General features: G+C 41.5%; 1 protein-coding gene across 2 annotated transcripts in view; it reads right to left on the bottom strand.

Moving 5' to 3' along the window:
• Positions 1-2,727: 2,727 nt before the first annotated feature.
• Positions 2,728-18,120, bottom strand: part of TECRL (trans-2,3-enoyl-CoA reductase like) — a 181,512-nt gene continuing 166,119 nt past the window's right edge. For both annotated transcript variants that reach the window (XM_090034751.1, XM_090034750.1), the window contains exons 6-12: positions 17,238-17,343; positions 16,227-16,299; positions 13,119-13,162; positions 10,070-10,127; positions 6,981-7,066; positions 6,448-6,493; positions 2,728-3,800 (exon numbers count right to left, since the gene is read on the bottom strand). In XM_090034751.1, coding sequence (XP_089890877.1) covers positions 3,673-3,800; positions 6,448-6,493; positions 6,981-7,066; positions 10,070-10,127; positions 13,119-13,162; positions 16,227-16,299; positions 17,238-17,343 — 541 coding nt within the window. In that variant the 3' untranslated portion in view covers positions 2,728-3,672. The remainder of the gene's footprint in view (positions 3,801-6,447; positions 6,494-6,980; positions 7,067-10,069; positions 10,128-13,118; positions 13,163-16,226; positions 16,300-17,237; positions 17,344-18,120) is intronic.

The raw sequence follows: 18,120 nt of genomic DNA, 5'->3' as shown, positions 1-18,120 counted from the left end.
TCTACCAAAATACTGATAGAGCCAAAAATTCCTTGTGCCTTCCCATTTTGCCAGTACATAAATTAATTCCTCAGCCAAAACCTATTTCCGTTTTTGCCCTAGCCTGTTCATTTAACTATGCTCAGTTGCTTTTATTCCTTCCAAATTTTTACAGCTATATATTTTACGTTACCTACCAGCATAGCTAAATTGCTGAAACATGCAAAGTAACTTGGCTGCTCTTTCACTTGCCTATTTATAGCAGGCTCTACAGTCAACACACATAGCTCATTGGTAATGTTGCTAATAGGACAAACACTACAAGACTCTAGAATAGGCATTAGGGGAAGGATATGAACCTGGTTTATTGGATAAATTAATTTTGTTAGAGTACTTGATCCTGACACCATGGTATAAGATAAATGTTTCCTGTAAGAGGCCAAATTGTCTTGCTTTGTTGCTATGGCTTAGTAACTAGGCTACTTAACTGGCATTCCGAATTTGAAAGGCACTGATAAAGAATTAGAAATATGGGCTTAAATCATGACAGAAGAGTTACTTACCAGTTACTGAAGAGCCTTAAAATGCACTGTTCATGTGCACATTCCCACATGAACTGTGGGTGTACAGGCATCTCTTGCACTCAAGCTTTGAGAATATTTTACATAATCAATACCAGCCATTCCATTCACATGGACTTGCTGTCCACATACTATGCACTGAGATCAGGAAGGGCAGTTTGTGCTTCCTCCTTCTCTGCTTTCTCTTACCTGCACATTCCCACAGTGTCAGGGACTTCAAGGAGAAGCAGCAGGAGATACGGGGGATCAGGATATGGAAGTTGCATATAAATAAAACTCTCTAAGACACCTAGAGGCTATTAAGCTACTGATTTTGTCTTTGTGTACTTGTCCACATACATATTTCACTATGTGCAACTTCAAGGCAGTGCCCCAATCCACATGAAAATGCAAGCTACAGAGCTCCATGTAAATGGTGACTAAAGTATTGTTTGGCCAAATGTACTGTCCGCTTTACAAGCCTCTGCAATGGCTTAAGGAAAGGCTGTCCAACTGATGGCCTATGGGCTGCATATGACCCATGAGTGCTTAACTTAGGGCCCATGGGCTGCCACCCCCTGACATCCTCAGCTCTCTACTCTTTCTTCCAGTTTCAAACATCACTTCTTCCAGCTGTCACCAACCCCCTCCATTACCTGATCCAGCTGCTGTCATGGCTTCTTTCCTCAGGCTGCCAGAATCCCTGGGCTTCCCTTCCTTCCTCTAGCTTTCATATTCTTACTCCCCCATGACATGGGTAAACAGGTGTAGCCAGCAGAGGAGACAGCTAAGTGGCAGAGTGGCCTGTAGGATGGAAATGATGGGCTGTTGTGGCTTGTATGATGAAAATGATGGGGTGGTGTAATCTGCAGCTGTTCTGACGTTAGACAGTTCTCCTGTAGTGGTGATGAAGGTGTGCATTAAAGTCCGGGGGGGGGCATTTTGCTGATGTTTGGAATAGAGATGTTCCCAAGAGAAGCCAATTGAGCTCTGGTGGAATGAGCTCTGATCAGTATCAGTGGGTTCACCTTAGCAACCATTTAGCATAACTTGACAGTCTAAGAGCCGGTTAGGCAGTCTCTGGCATCTCATCCACATAAGCGTGGATGTTTGGTTGTCTGGGGTGACACCTTGTGCCGCTGCTAGTTGTCCCTGGAAAACGCCTATGCCACACGTGCTCTGGCATGCAATAGGTTACCTGGGATGGAGGGGGAGGCTGAGGCCAACACTGGACTGGCCCTAGCAGCCTTACCTGGAGTTCTAGGGGCCTCCCAGAGAAGTAGCAGTGGCGATCCTGTCACTCAGAGCTTGACTGGAAGCTGGAGTGTGGCTCCAGCCCTCCAAGCTATGGTTTCGAGAGGCATGCACCACTCTACCTCTTTTTTTGCATGGGTTATTTTAACCCCTGGATATCCAGGGGTCACACACCTATGCTGTTCCCTTGCAGTGCAGAGAACAGCTGAATGTGCAGTATGTGGCACCTGCAGTTATGTCTGTGCTGCCACATACCACATGGCTAGACTTCTCTGGATGCAGCCTTGGTGGAAACTGTTGTGTCTCTAACTTTTTGCTATGGAAAGAAAGAAAAATAGAAATTACAGGAATACTTAATCCTGTTCAGATGAAAGAACAAAGCTAACCTCACATCAAGTATATGTAGAGAGGTTCTAAGAGAGTGAAATTTTGAAAGAAAAAAATCAGCAAGCAGCTTTGCTTATAAAAGTGAAATTCTGTGACCCTGGGTAAATACTTGGAGTGAACCTGAAAGGAGATTGTGTCTGGGAAAAATCTTGTATTGGGTGATCTTACACCAATGCCTGAAAAAAAAAAATTAAATAATCAAGAGACCAAAAATAGTTAAAAATAGTGATTTTGAAAAGATGGTGCTAGGCTAATCCCTATTCTGAAACAAACAGTAGAAGATCCATCTTAAGCCAAGGGAAATGAGAGGAACTGAAGAACAGGAAGTGTTTATGTCCATATTGAAGATGTGGAGAAAAGGTAGTGTTCATGTGCCAATGGGGCTGAAAGTGTCTCCAAGCTCAAATGCCTGTGGCACATCTGCACCCACCACAGAACATTCATGCAGACAAGTACTTGAAGGAGAAGTGGAGTTTAGAGTGCTAATGCTTGTGGAAGCAACCCTAACCCTTTTTGTTGTCAAATGATACTACAATCCAAGCAAGTCTTGCTGCTAAGAAATATATTTATTTGTGCAAATGATGCAGCCAATTTGCAAATCATGTTATATAGAGTTTTCAGCTATTTGAAGAAGACCAGTACTTTTCTTTTAGAAAGAACAGCAAAGTAAGAACAGAGTAATCATCTTGGAATAGGATCTACATTACAAAAGCTATATCAAAATATACTTGGTATCATCCTAACTCCATGAGAGATGTCTACAATCTGAGTTAAGGTACGTTTCCAAGTCCCCATGGCAAATCATTAGCAAAGCAAGAAACAAAACTGAGATCTCATAGAAACCATTTCCCTTCCTGAATTAGTAGGCTGCATCCTAGAAAAAAGTCAGATTTCTCTATAGTGCTCAATTTAAACCCATTTGAATTGTACAACTTTCTGTCAGTAATAGATTCAGTCAAAGAAAAATGTGAAGCCATTCTAACTGTATTAATGCTGTATAAGTCCAGATTCCTCCATGATACTTTTTAGAGGGATTTATACAACTCTCACTACTTCTGTGCAGTGTTTAACAGAATAAAAGCTGTGAATCAACAATGCAACACTGAAAATCTGGTCAATGTTTGACAGTGAACATAAAATAAACAGATTCTTATCTAGTATAGATCAGCAGTGTTCCACTGATTTTAAATAGAGCTAAGCCCAATTAAACTAGTTGAAGATCTGGCCCACTATTAAGAAGAAGGATTTTCTATTCTCTTCCTAATGAGCTCCATTACACAAAATCTAATTAAATCATATCTTCTGACACAAAGCAAGGATTCAGAGCCATATTCTTTTCACTTAATAAAGAGCATCCCATTTGCATCTGTTAATTATCTGAAGAAAATACCCAATCATTCTTGCCTTACACCTCTTTACTAAAGGAAATGGCTCATTTACTCTCAGAGTCAGATATCAAACAGTGCATATAGGCTTCTGATGCATAAAGAGCTTAGAGGATGAATGGAATCATGGCTGTTTTCCTGTATGTATAGGTATTACATTTCTTCAGGTACATCTTGTGTTTTTTCTGGGCCCACAAAGACATCTGGATGACCATCAGGAAAGCAAAAACACCAACTACAAAGGAAAAGAAAACAACAGATTGTGTTGCTTGTGTGTCCACATGCAATATATATTGTACGTATTGCAATGCTTAACTTGCAAGTGCCTGCCCATCAGAGTAGAATCCAGAACACTGTGCTTGTTTCTAGACTCCATTTACAATACAAGGGGAGAGCTGGGCTTCTTAAAATGGCCTCCTCAGTATCAAGTTTGCTGGATAGGAATCTGCCTAGGGTTAGCCAAAAGGAAGACACAAAAGGCAGGTGCAAATCTTAAATCCTTCCCTTTAGGCACTTTAATCAGAGATGCAGTGCATGGCTACACGTGCATTTAATGCACATTAATGGCTTTCTTACACATTTAAGTGCTGCAGTGCACTTTGAAAAACATCCAGCGCTGCGATGCATGCAGCTGTATAAGCAGCAGAATCTATGTCATAACTGAGAAAATGGTGGTGGTGTGCTTTTGAACTAAAACATATTGGAGATGCTTTAGTTCAAAAGGGCACTGCCACCATTTTCTGTGAGCTAACATGCATTTTGCTGCTTATACAACTGCATGTGGCACAGCACAGCTTGCCTCAGCTCGCTTGCAAAGCAGACTCGATTAATTGAGTCTGCTCTCAAGTAGAGGTTCTCTGGAGTGTTGTGGGATAAAAAAAGTATGTGTATAAATGACCTAAGTGATTTTTGGCAGGTGTCTACACATGCAGAGATTTGTCACTAAAATTATTCACAAGATCCTGCAGCCCTGCCACTTGGCCCTGTGACCACCAGGAGAGCTCCAACCTCCAGCCACTTGGCTGGACAGCTACAAGAGGGAGATATGGAGGCATTATGTGAAGCCGGGAGGTATGGAACAGAATGTGTGTGCCTTCATGAAGACAGTACTAACTTTGAAGGGAGGCAGCACTGGGTTCTTGCTGAAACTGTTGCTCTAGTGAGGTAAAAGCTTCCACTTTCCATCCTTTTTTTTTTCCCCAGGGACTCCTTAGTGGCTTAACTTCAAAAGGAATTCTGAAGAAGGTCATTACCAATGCCTAAGCTATGGTGTGGTATGTAGGTTAGAGTACCAGGCTAGGAAGCCAAAAAAAAAAAAGGGGGCGGGAATTCAAATCCACCGTGGCTACAGGGATGGTCTAGAACCCATGGCCTTCAGTATCATGTTTGTGAGTGTGGCAGGGCACTGTTGGTGTCTGTCACTTTAAGGGCTGAGCCAAGCACTCAGCAGGTGCTTGATTGTGGTGGCCATTTTAGATATCTGGCTGCCCATAAAAATAGAGAAGTTCACTGCTGGCAAAAAGATCACCTGGCTGCAAGGCTGAATGCAACATCCTGGAAGGGCAAGAGCTTAAGGGGATGGTTTGAACAACGTTCCTGGTCCCGGGCATGACCTAAAACTGCACCCTGCTGGGAGTGGGTGTCCTGGTGGGGCTCTCAGTGGTGTGGGAGCCCCCAGGAATTGATAGTCCAGTTACCACCCCAGTGAAAGGCACATAAGGGCCTTAATAACCCTAGCTTCCACAACCGGGTGGGTTACCCCATGGTAGGCCAAGAAGGTGGACCCAAGTTAGAGAGTGGGCTATGCTGTGGCCAGGACCAGAACAGACAAAAGGGCCAGGGGCCCACCATGAGGGATGCCCAGAGCGGAGGGCCTGGGGTTTCCAACTGGTCTTCAAGGTGAGGCCAGGGCCTGTGTGGCCAAAGGTCCCAGGGTGGGGGCCACACCCGAGAGCAGAAAGAGTTCAGGGAGCTATACAACCCCAAATGAAGGTGGAGTAGGCCACCTGATAGCAGGGATCTGGTTGGGGTCCGTATAGGGGAGGATTGTAGGGCCCAGTGTGGGGCCTGTGAGGTTAAAAACTATGGATGCCATCTGTGAGGCTTGGGCTGCAGAGTAGCGGAGGAATGGAGCCTCAGATAGCAGCCCCTGGCATAGGGGCAAGAAATGGGCAGCCTCCCGCCTAATTAATAACATAATTATATATCATCACGGCGTGGCAGATAAGGAGTTGGTGGTTGGCCCAGAAACAGGTGGGAAGGTCATTGGTAGACTGGCACCGAGGAAGCCTCCTGTTACAGCAAGCTACCAAGACAAAAGAATAGCAGATGCAAAGAGCACATGTATGGGGGTATGGCTGCTACTATGCATCTTTAGTCATTTACATGTGCGGGGTACACATGCAGGAATAGAAATCTTATAGATATTCAAGTAACAAAAAAATAACAGCTTAGGAGCTCAGAAAAAAAATAAAATGCAACCCATGGACCTCACTGGAAGTACTCATATTTTTAAAGTTAGGTATGCTCTCACCAATTAAATATAGCAAAAACCTCATTAACAGGACTAATATGCTCCATTCTGGGAAGGATGATTGGGATCTAACATTCTTGTGTTAAGTACCTGATACTGTGGCCATATAAATGATTCAAGATTCCCCCTTGGACTTAAATGTGCATTGTGTTCAGGCCCTGATTGGGTAATTTAGGTGTCTGAGATACAGATAGGCAGATCAAAAAGATTTATGAGTCTAACTTCTGAGTGATTGTAAAAGGAATGATAAACCATATACTATTATTTGGGGAAACAACAGATTTTATAAAATTCACCTGCACAAGTAATGTTCATATCTAACTGACTTCCATGACTGTTTTAAACTTACCTGGCAGTGTTTGTGTCATCACTGTGAAGCTAATCCAAGACCCAATCTGTTACAAAGAAAGAAATGTTAAATGAATGCTATGAGGGAATAAAGAAAAGGGTTTTCAAAAGCACTCAGCTCCTAATATCTCCAACTGTAACAGGGCTAGAGTGTAATGGCACTGAAGTGGAGTTGTAATGGAATGTGTAGCTGCCTAAAAAGTAGCTCTTCAATACTTCAGGTGGGGTTGAAAAAAATCATCTGCAAGGTAGAGCACTATGTATATGACAATCACTGGGAAAAGTCTGTATGGGAGAGAAGGGATGAATAGCTCAGTATGAGGGATGGGCAAGTTGCAGCATGTTATGAAGGCAAGGCAGTGAAGCAGAGGTGCTTGAGAATTTATAGAGAAGATTGTGTTGTAAGAAATAAGCTAAAGTGTCCAGAGTACACTCATATGAAAAGTTTGCTATGAGCGAGGTTTCAAACATGGCATCCTAACTTGGGATGTGACCAGTCCATCCTTTACCTTCATGTAGAAGTTAGTTGCATACCTCATATGTATAGTTGGGACAGGAAACCAATGCAAACAGCCATGTGAAAGGGTTGTAGGTTGGGCTTGGAAAATAGGATTTATTTCCTATTGGAAAAAAGAAGGAAAAAAACCCACTCAAAACAATTTTATTATGGAAGACATCATAAGATAACACAGCCTTATTGTGATGGCATTCACCATTTTAACTGAGCCACAATACACCTCCAGAGTGCAGCTGGCTGATCACAATTTTTTCTGAAAAAACTTTTATTTTCACAAAATACAGACTTAGAGAGCTCATCCAGATGAGAATGCACGTGCAGTATGCAGCACTGTGAACCCATCTGCATAGCAACACACTGCATACACCGCACATGTAGGCATTGCTTGCACTGCTAATATGCGGGGGGTGGGAAGCAAGGAAAGGGAGGGTTGACACCAGAAGATCCAGAGCCCTTAGACCTGAAACCAGAGCCTGGACAGCCAGAGCCACATTCCAGCTGCCAGCCAGGTTCCCTGTTGCCAGATCACCACTGCTGAAACTTGCTGTGCAGCAGACCATGTGTGCATGGGTCCTTCCCTAGGACAAGTACATGTGCACTCATCTGGACGCCCCCATAATGACCAAAAAATTCCTTGGAAACATGTGCTAGTTTTGAAAGAAAAGGCTTCTCATGACCAGGACTGAAGTTCTGGTCCGAGGCTCAGAACCAGTCCAACCCAGGATAGCTGGTAGCTTTGGTGTTAGGCTGTTATATGGAAGACACAGGAGTAAGACCTTGCACGTCCTGATTCAGACCAGACTTGAAGCTCTGTTGTCTTCCACAGTCTAGCTGCCTGGTTCTAATGGCAGGATTGTCTTTATCCTTTTATTTATTTTTTTTAAAGATCTTGTTTTTGTCCTAGTGCAGACTAGAAAACAGTTTGTGGGGTGGAAAAAAAAAAAACTTTCTGCTTGGCTCTACTCTGGGATTGAAAGCATTGAACTCTACAACTTAAACTTAAGAGTTATAGCTCTCTAACAAGGGTTCCAACAGACTCACATTCTCAGGTAAAAAGCACCTGCAAGGCCTGTAATACCCATTCACTTAATGGTGCAATGAGATCTGTTCCCCAATCTCAACTATTGCACCTCTTGCCATACCTCCTATGTATGGCAGGAGGCACAATTTTGGGATTAGGGATCAGATCCAAATCAGGCTATTACTCCTTGCTAGTACAGATTCAGGATCAGGATTCCAGGCTCCCCCTGCACAAGCAAGTTAAAGGCCAAAGACATGGGCCTGGGACTGACAATCAGCTGATTGTCAATCTCAACCTTGGAACCGCCATAGAGTTAGTTCAAGACTTCAGTAGTATCCCAAGGCAGATCAACCAATTGTTGGTCTTAGCCCAGAGACCATGCTGGAGTCTCCAGCTGGCTCCCAGAGCCCTGGGCCCTGGGTTGCTGGAAAACCTCACCTGATAACCATGAGCTGGGCAAGTCAGAAAATCATATGAGCAGCTGCACTGCAGCTACAGTTTTTAAAGGTCTGGCACATGGGGACCTGGGGATCAGGGAACTTCTCCCCATCCTAGGTTCCCTGTGGCAGGGATGTGTCAAGACCCAGCTGATGAATTCCCTTGACTCAGCACCCAGAAAACAGTGGGATACATCTACATGCACTGCATGGCTGTCAGCCTGTGTGCACAGAGGGTGCTGTCAACCAAGCTCTGTTATGCAGCTGGCATCAGACTGCCTGGCAGGCCTACCCTGCCATCAGTTCAGTTTAAGGCATGATGGAAAACAGCCATGAAACTGTTACACATTTTGTGGAATAATTTTGTGGTTTGTTTCCCATTTTATCATGCCATTACTCACCTTAACATGTGGTCAGGTTACTATTTAAGATTTCGTTAACTGGTTAATCACACCTTAAGTGTAACATCTCCCAAGTCCTATGGCACAGAGATGCATGAGTTTCACATATTAATTTCAATCATACACAGAGGAATGTTCCCAACATTGGACTTCTCTCTTCCTTGGAAGAACCAGCGGGACTAATACCTGTAATTGCTATTGGATATAACCCCACAACTGGTACATTGCAAATATTGGTATTATGAAGCTGAACAGGCCTGCCAGGTATGCATGGATGGCCTTCCAAGAAGAACAGTGTTTGGGAGAGCTTCGGAAAGTCAATAGAAACTGGATGACTAGTAACTTAGCCCCCATTTGAAAGTCATAGCTTTATTAAAAGAACAATTCCCCTAGCATATAAATGCAGGCAGAATTTTCCAGGAAAATAGTCAATATTCAAAAAGAAAGTGTCTTATGGTGATACTTAAAATAATAATAAGAAATGTCATATTGCAGAACTTGATATTTTTGTTCTATAATAATAATATTGCTAGTTCTAAAATGCAACCTAGCAGGCTCTCACAATGGTAATAACTCTGTCCACACTGTGATGATATTTATAAATGATGTTGTGTCTGTAAATAAATAAGCTTGTTGGTTGCTTCTACTGCACAGCATGTTCCCCATTCAGGAAAGTACTTAAGCACCTGTTTAATCTTAACCATATGACTAACTGCTTTCTTGAGTAGAGACTGATTTCAGTATGTACATAAATGTTTTCTGGAACAGGAACCTACAATTGAAAATATGATGATGAAGGAATAGATTTTACTTTCTAGAAAAATGGTGCAGCTATTAGTCCTATTCCCAGGTAAAATGTTCTTATGAAAGAGCTTTGGAGAATGCTTTAACAACACATGCACAGATATACATGCAAATTATTTAAGTACTTGTTAAAACAACATTAAAACTAAATCCTTCATTGTCAATTGAAGGAATATTTTAAAACACTTGAATCTATAGCTGAATGTTGTTCCTTTATAATTAAGACAAATTTTCTACATGCTTTGAAACAGCAAGCAACAGTGTTTCTAGTATTTCTTTGTCATCACAGTTAATTAGAAGATCCTGTAATGATAACATGGTACCTCATTCATCTTTCTTTATTTTCTGGTCACAGGCATATAAATTATTATATATAAGAAAAGATTGATAGGTCACATGCAATTCTGTTTGAATCAGGCAGTGAGGAAAAGAAAAGGACAAACCTGAGTGATTTTGATGAGCTAAAGCTACATTGATAAAATGATTTCCAGCTTCACATATCTGCAAAACATTTTAAAACACGCTGTTATGTATTTCAAATAATACAAAACAACTTCATTGAAAAGAACAAAAATATTTTGTTTAAATATTAAGGTACTCCAAAGGATTTTATTCCAAACCAATCATGAGAACTCAAGAAATCTAGAAAACCCTTCATCTGGAAACAATCTGGGGTTAAATCCAGGATCTAATGAAGTAAGTGGCAAAAGCTCACATGGACAACAAGAGGACGAGGACTGCACCTTTGGTGGCTGAAGCAAGTGTCTATGGAATCCCATTAGCTAACAGGAGAATACAAGAGATACAGTTTTGGGATGCTCAGGAATAAATTGATTTAATGAATTTTCAAAAAAAAAGTTTCAGGATTCACCATCATTTTTCTATCTGGACATAAGCATTTTCATTAGCAGAAGCAGGAATAGGAGCTAGCTGATGTCTCATTCTGGGCCATTATGCCTCCTGTACTCACTGTAGTTTCACTGGACAAACCAATGAACTGGTATTCAGGAGATCCAGCTTTTAGTCCCATGCTACTCTTAACTTGTTGGGCCATTTCCTCTCTACTTCCCTGCCTCCATTTTTTTTTTGAGGGGGGTGGTTTGTAACATAATTTATAAACTCCTCAGGGTACGGACTGTCTCTCACTAGGTGTTTCCACACAACGTACCACAATAACATCTCAGTTTCAGGTAGAATTTTTTAATCACTGTGGCTAACATTTTATTTCTTTCCTGGACATCTAAGGGGTTGCTTTTAACAGTGTATACACAATGCCTTCAGCACTTATGTGCAAGTAGAAATTCTGTTCCTGGATGTGTAACCCTGTGCACAGACAACTACATACATGTGCAGACTGGGCATGCCAGTTGGCTGCATACATAACCAGGGATGTATATTAGCCATTGTTCAAGCATAGCAGCCTTAGTTGCCCCAAAGTATAATTGATCAAAGTCCATGATTAGTGAGATCTCCCATCTTTCCCCCACATTAGTTCAGCGGGTAGGAAAGCCAGATTACTTAGGGTTTCAGCCTCCATCAACCAGAGAGGGTTTGAATTTGGTCTCTTTGAATGCATGGCATAGTATTGTAACCACCAGGCCCACAGGTCAACCATTACCTAGGCCCTCTTCTAGCACTCTTTTAGATGCTGGCTTCCTGAATATGTGAGGCCTGGAGGAAAGAACAAGCTGGAAGGTGGGTGGCCAAGTAAGGTGACCACTAACCTGTTAAGAAAGGGGCCCTGTATCTAGTTGAGGCCCTTGCTCCCAGGGGCTGCATCCCCACAAATGGGAATATGCAATTTGTGGTACCTCAAAGCCTTCTGAGGCATCACAAAAAGCAAATGGCACATGTTAATCTGTTTACTGTGCTGCATAATTTCAGTGTGGAAGCAAATTTAGGTGCCAAAAAAAAAAAGGGGGCCAAAAAAAGTGGTGCAGTGCACACGGCAGCAGTGTGTGCCACCTGAAACTGGAGCCTGACCAGCCCCAGCCACACCCCGGCTGCTGGCCAGACTCCACATGCCCAGATTGCTGTTGTTGTAGCCCCATGAGACCCCCAGGACCCTAGGTAAGGCTCCTGGGGACAGCACAGGTGCTGGTCCCAGCTTCCTCTACCCTACCTGCTGCTATTATATGTGCTGCTGCTATTTGTCCCTTAGGAAATGCACGTATGTGCTCATGGGGATGTGCCCAGTGAAACTGAAGCTTGCCCCTGTGTACTGCCTTCCATCCATTTTTTCCAGTGCAGGAGGCGGTTGGCTCAGCTTCAAAAGGAGTGTCAGAGGGTGGCCTGTATAATACCTAACCTGTTGCATGGAAGTTAAAGCACTAGACTGGGAAGTTTGTCTGTAAAACCTGGGTTCAGGCCCCGCTGGCTACAGCAAGGATCTGGAAGCTGTATTCACCAGCTTGCCAGGCAAGCAGTTTCTCATACTCTGCCAGTGTGCATACTCAGTCCGAGTGTATAGTCATATATACATCTGGTAACAGAACACCAAGTTGTCCATGAGTGCTCTTGGACTGGCCCTATGTTAATAGAGTTAATAAGCATAAAACAAATACTGTCCTTACTTAAAATTAGAGCTGATTTATATCTATATTTCATTATCATGAAAATAATATGAACAGAACATTTTCCTGAATTGGGCCCCCTAAGGATCTGAATTTTGGGAGTGTTTACATATTGGATGGCCAACAATTCCTAGATTTTCCAGATCATGTAGAGTGTAGCAAAGAGGTTCATGAGACCTGGAAGCTGTGAGCAGTAAGACCATTTTTTAGTACTTTTAGCCATTCATGGGATCCGATAATGACAGGCCATGAAAATAACAATGGTGACACAGTCATCTTTTTTTTTTTCTTTTTGAGTAAAAATGTAGTTTTGACCTTTTTTTCTGATTTGCTGAAGCAGTTGCACTGAGATAGCTCCACTTGGTACAAGTATAGACTCTGTGAGTATCAGAAAGGTGGTACCCCTTCCATACAACAAAAGGAGTAAACTTGAAAAGTAACTCTTGACTACTCTTCATTCATTGCAGCACCTGCGTATTCTTTTTTTAACTACTGCCAAGTGCTAATAGACATGCTATTTAGGATACACAACATGATTAAAAGTCCTTTTGGGATATACTTTCAAAATATGTTTACCTTTGCATTTGAAGAATTATTATATTTATTTACCTAAACCTTAAACTTTTTCTTGAAATCTGAATAAGAATGATGATGCTGATATAATGCAAAAAGATGTCATGATGGTGAAATAATGCAAAAAGATGTCATGTAGGATGCAGGGCATCAATAACTAGGTATTGTGCACAAACACACTAGGATAGTTCCTGCCGTAGAAATGACAAAAGACCTATTGGCATCAATAGGACTAATGATATGCCTCAGGGATTCAGCACTAAGGTTCACTTGCACAGCAGTAATCTTGACAAATAATAAGCCTTTTTATAGAACAATCATCTTTAATACCTATTTCTATACATACCAGGAAAGCGAGGGCAGCAAACATAACTTGTCTGTTGCCATATGCTAGAAAATAGAATAAAATAAAATTAAGATAAATTTTAATCTGTGCAAAATTTTGCGTAATTTACCCTGGGACAGAAGGTCAGAACCACTTATACTCCACTTATGAAGAAGGAGAACTATACTACATGTTATGTATAGAGAGCAACTACTAAATGTTTTCTGGTAAATTACAGTACTCTTTGATGATAGTTAAATAAAACCATTAACTAGTTCTGATATAGTGTTTTCATTTGTAGATATTAAAGTACAGCCTGTCTATTTTTAAGCAACAGAACATCAGAGAATACCATTATCTGCCACTCAGCCTGACCACTTCTATAACCTCCCCTCTGCTTCACTTCTTTTTCAAGACATCAGTATAGTACAGCACAGTAAAAGCTCTGTTATCCGGCATCCCCCGGGAATGGGGGATGCTGATTAATCAAATATTCCTGTTAATCAAATGTGCACTGTCTGGTGTACTCCCCAGTGTCAGTGTGCCGGGGAACAGGGAAGGGGACCCTGCACAGACTGCTTTGCCCCATGTAGGCTGCTTTGCCTTGGGCCATGGACCAAAAAAGGGGCAAAGAAAAACTCAGCTCACAGTGGCAAAACAGGAAGTCCCCCAGAAGTGGCACTTCCAGTTTCACTTTTGCGGCGTTCCTTGGATGCTGGCTAATAGAGTTTTCCGGCTAATAAAGTGCCGGTTAACACAGCTTTTGCTGTACCATGGACATCTAAGAGGGTCCCAGTACTCCCACAGCTTTCCCCTTCATTGTTTCAAATCTTCTTTTCCTATCCTGCCTGCGTTCCCAAAACCATGTCTTTTTGCTTCTCCTTTGTCTGAACAGCAGGATGCTACAGCATCTCCCCAGGGTGATCCACATAGCTGCAATTAGTGACCCTGTGGGCATGTCTACACAAGACACTTTACCGTGCAATTGACTAAGTGACTGTGTGGTAAAGTGTCTGTCTACATATGTAAACACTTACTGGACAGTTAATTACTTAACTGCAGAGTTAATTTGCTACCTGCAAATTAACCATGCAGTAGTGACTGCAGTAGTCCATGTATAGACGACAAACCGGGAGAAAATCCATCCCCAGTCATCCCAGGCACCAGGCAACAGGAAAACAATCCCCTCCCCTGGGACCTACCTGCTGCTGCTGAGTCAGGCTCTGAGTGGGAGCCTGGGGTGGGACAATGTTCCCCTGCCCCAGCAGCAGGCAGCTCCTGGTCCCAGCTCTGCAGTTGGAGCTGCACGGAGCCAGGGCCAGGAGCTGCCTGCTGCTAGAGCAAGGGGACACTGTTTTGGCCTGGGCTCCAAATTCAGAGGCCGCCCCAGCAGCAGGCACCTTCCTGGGGCAGGGAGCAATCTCTCAGCCCCAGCTCCACTGCTCCAATCACAGAGCCAGGGATAGGATCTGCCTGCACCAAAAGAGTACCTTGCCCACCCGGGAGCTGGCTGGGACCTGTCCCCAGAACTGGACATGTTGCTCCCAGCCCCAGGCTCTCTGGGGAAGCCCTGCTGGGCACAAGGCTTTTCCCCATGTGCATGGGGTGGGATAGCTCTACAGCAGCACCTCTTCCACCTCATTCATATCAGAACCCTTCCTGATGTGTATGGGTCCAGGACAGCTGTCCCCTGGCCCCATGCTCCCTGTCAGCCCCTGGGCTAACATCCAGAGGGAGTCTGAAGCTCTCCCTGACTGCTACAGGAGGGTACAGCAGCTTCTCCAAGCTGCTCTCTTGCAGAGGAAATCTGCTCCAAGAGGGAGTATGTGTAGATATGCTCACTTGGTTGGCCTACTGAGCAGTATTTTTACTGCACAGTAAACCTACTAAGAATTAATAACACGTGTAGGCATACCCTGTGGTTGTTAACCAAATGCCCTTGCCAACTCTGCTCAATGAGTTTATTTCTGTGTGCTATTTTTCCAGTTAACTGTCTTCCTTGTCAAAGCTGTGCCCCTGAAATCCTACAAGCCTCATTTCTCAGGCCTTTTATGGAGATGCTGTCCACTTCAAAGCTTAGAGGAAGAGACAAGATTTCTGGCCTCAGAATTTGATGATCACATTCCATTTAGTGGGAAGAGCACCCCAGCAAATAGACAGTGTATTCAGGACCTACTGACTTAATGACTCAGACTTCTAAGGGCTGAACCTGGGTCTGATAAAGCAATTTAAATCATTGCTTCCCGTTTGCATACCAATTTAGTGACATTTTGAGAAACAGATCAATGTTAAACAAAATTCATTTTTTAAGTAAAAGGTGCATTTTGGGAAACTTTATTCTACCAGAAAAATCCACTTAGTTATCATGACTGGCAGCATAATTCCTGGATCCTCCCAAAACTCAGAGGAAAGGATTAACAAAGAAAAGAAATGACAAATGCAATGATAGTGTGCTAGCAAAATGAAATGGGGAAAGAAATATACAGCAACATAAAAGAAAGAATTTAGCAAAAATAAAGTGCCCAGTGACTGAAAAGATTAAAAAAAAAAAACAATCTACAAATAAAGAACACTTTTGTAACCATGTTTCACAATAAGAAAAAACACAATCATGATCAAGGCTGAATGGGCAAAAGAGAAGAAAAAATCTCCATTTGCTTTATTTCTACATTTTTGTTGAAAATACCTAACCAAGTGTTATCAGTTTGACATAAAGTTTAGCTTTCATAAAAAGGATTTTTCTCTATCATAGAAAAATTTGTTATTAAAAAAAAAATTCAGCCAGCTCTAGTTCCCCTGTGCATTTTTAGTGGAAACATATTGCAGAGATTAGTATAATGCATTGATCTTTCTGTTTCCTTCAATTGGCTAATATTTCATATTTACAAAACTCTGTCATGATTAAATGGCATTAAACAGTGACATATGTTTGAAGATGTAGATGGATTGTGACACTTATATTAATCTTTCTCCTGACAAGTAAATGTAAGCCTAATCTTTGGGCATGCTAATGATCTGATTATGTGCCCACTGAAGTCAAGGTCTGAACTCCAACTGATTCGCAAGCAAGTTTAGACTAAAAAAAAAAAATTAAGAACAATGTCAGTTTTATGTTGTATTTATACATACTTGGTGGAGTGTATCGTGGATGGTTGATGTAGTAAGCAATCCAAGAAGTGAATCCCCAGTAAAAGGCACATCCCTGGAATAGATAGGGATACATTTTAGGTAGAAAAATTGAAAGTCAGTACAAATTACAACTTCATATGCATTTTTCTAGTTGTGTTCTGAGACAAGATGACTACAGTGCTATTATTCAATGATTCATTGATTTAAAAAACAAAAAATCTTAATATGAGTCTCTTAAAAATAAACTCATAGTTAAATCCAAAATAAGAATTAAATTAAAATGCTTAGCAGAGAGTTAAATGAACCCTTTTATACTAGGCTCACCTATATATAGTTATATTCTTTGTTCATGAAAATCCTAAACCTAGATGAATGGCTTGAAATGTAAGATCTTTATTACTTGTTCCATGTGGATAGAAATTGGTTAATAATGAAGCATGTGGAACTGAAGGATACACACTTATGGTATTTGACTAAGACTTAGGAGACCTTGATTCTGGTTCTACCAATGTAATTTTACGTGACTTAAGGCAGATCCCTCTCTCCCTACCACTGTCTCCCCCACACCCTCTCCTCCATCCTCCAGCCAGTTCTAAAATAAGGATAAAAGTCCTTTTTTTTAATTTAGATTTTAAGCTTTTCAGGAAAAGGATGTCTCTTTTCAGGGCAAGGGTATATTTATCACTGGTACCATGCATGTATTCTATTCCTTGCATTGTAATAGCAAAACAACAAACACCATTCAGTCTGAAAAACATTATGGGGCACTGAAGGTCAGCTCCTCAGGTGGCATAAATCAAAAGTGACCCAGCTCGGTGGAAGCTATTGGATGCACCTTGGTCTACTTCATTGGAAGAGCTGGCCTTGGGTCTTTAAATGTATTTATATTGTGAACTGAACATAATTACCAGACCTAGCAAAGAAATCTTTTTCCTTTTTTATTTCTTCCAAGGTCCCTTTAACATGAAGAATTTCTCTCTATTACATAAAAATGATAAATATAATTGTCACCTTAATCATATTTTTCAGAGGAGTATGCCCTCCGGAAAACTTGTGAACAAATAACGTCTCCAGAAGATTTCTGATATAATGTATACAATGACAGAAGCAGGCCAAACTGGAATAAACAATGAGAAAAGAAATAAGGAATATGAAATGTTGTTTTTTCTGTCTGCTTTTTGTTTCCAAACCATATTTTCTGATATATCACAGTTCATTGCTACAGAAAAAAATAAAGAGCAATATTACTGAACTGGAGAATCAAGATGAAATCTCTGGCCTTAATCTTTGCCTTAGTTGAAACATCTAAATCCAGAGATTAATAGAATATTTTTTACAGTGTTTTATAAAGTCACATCCATTTATAGTGGAAGCAAATAACTTTTATTAGCCTTGAATTTAAAAAGGATTCATCAAGCTCAGTGTAGTACACAGCTTGATGGTACATTAAAAAAGTACAGCTGTGTGTACAGGCGAATGTCCACTACATTTTGCACAGATGTATCCCACCTCTTCAGGTTTTTTTAATGCTCTCGTAGGATGTATCTGACATTTGAGAACATTCTGAATAGCTTCTGAATGGTTTGCTTGTCCTTTAGTAACTACAGTAGCAACACACAAGTAGTCTGTATTTCATTTCCTTGCAGAGTCAAAATGTGATTTTGTTGCAAAGTTAATCCACTGTTATGGCTTTTTTGTTCTGAGTTACAATGGAATGAGGTAATTGTTGTAGAATTTATTATACTGATTCTCTTTTGAAGACAATTATGAAACAATAACCAGTACTCCTGATTTGCTTCAAAGAATGAGCTGCAGCTCATAAAGACTGGGTTTAAAAAACAAATGTCAAGTGTGATTCATGGTGGCATTTTATCTTGGTTATATTTACTGAACT

Source organism: Crocodylus siamensis, chromosome 2 (assembly GCF_052110815.1).
Source record: "Crocodylus siamensis isolate JL-2025a chromosome 2, ASM5211081v1, whole genome shotgun sequence".
Taxonomy (NCBI): domain Eukaryota; kingdom Metazoa; phylum Chordata; order Crocodylia; family Crocodylidae; genus Crocodylus; species Crocodylus siamensis.
The sequence above is the reverse complement of the archived record's forward strand: the minus strand, read 5'-3'. Positions and strand labels throughout refer to the sequence as shown.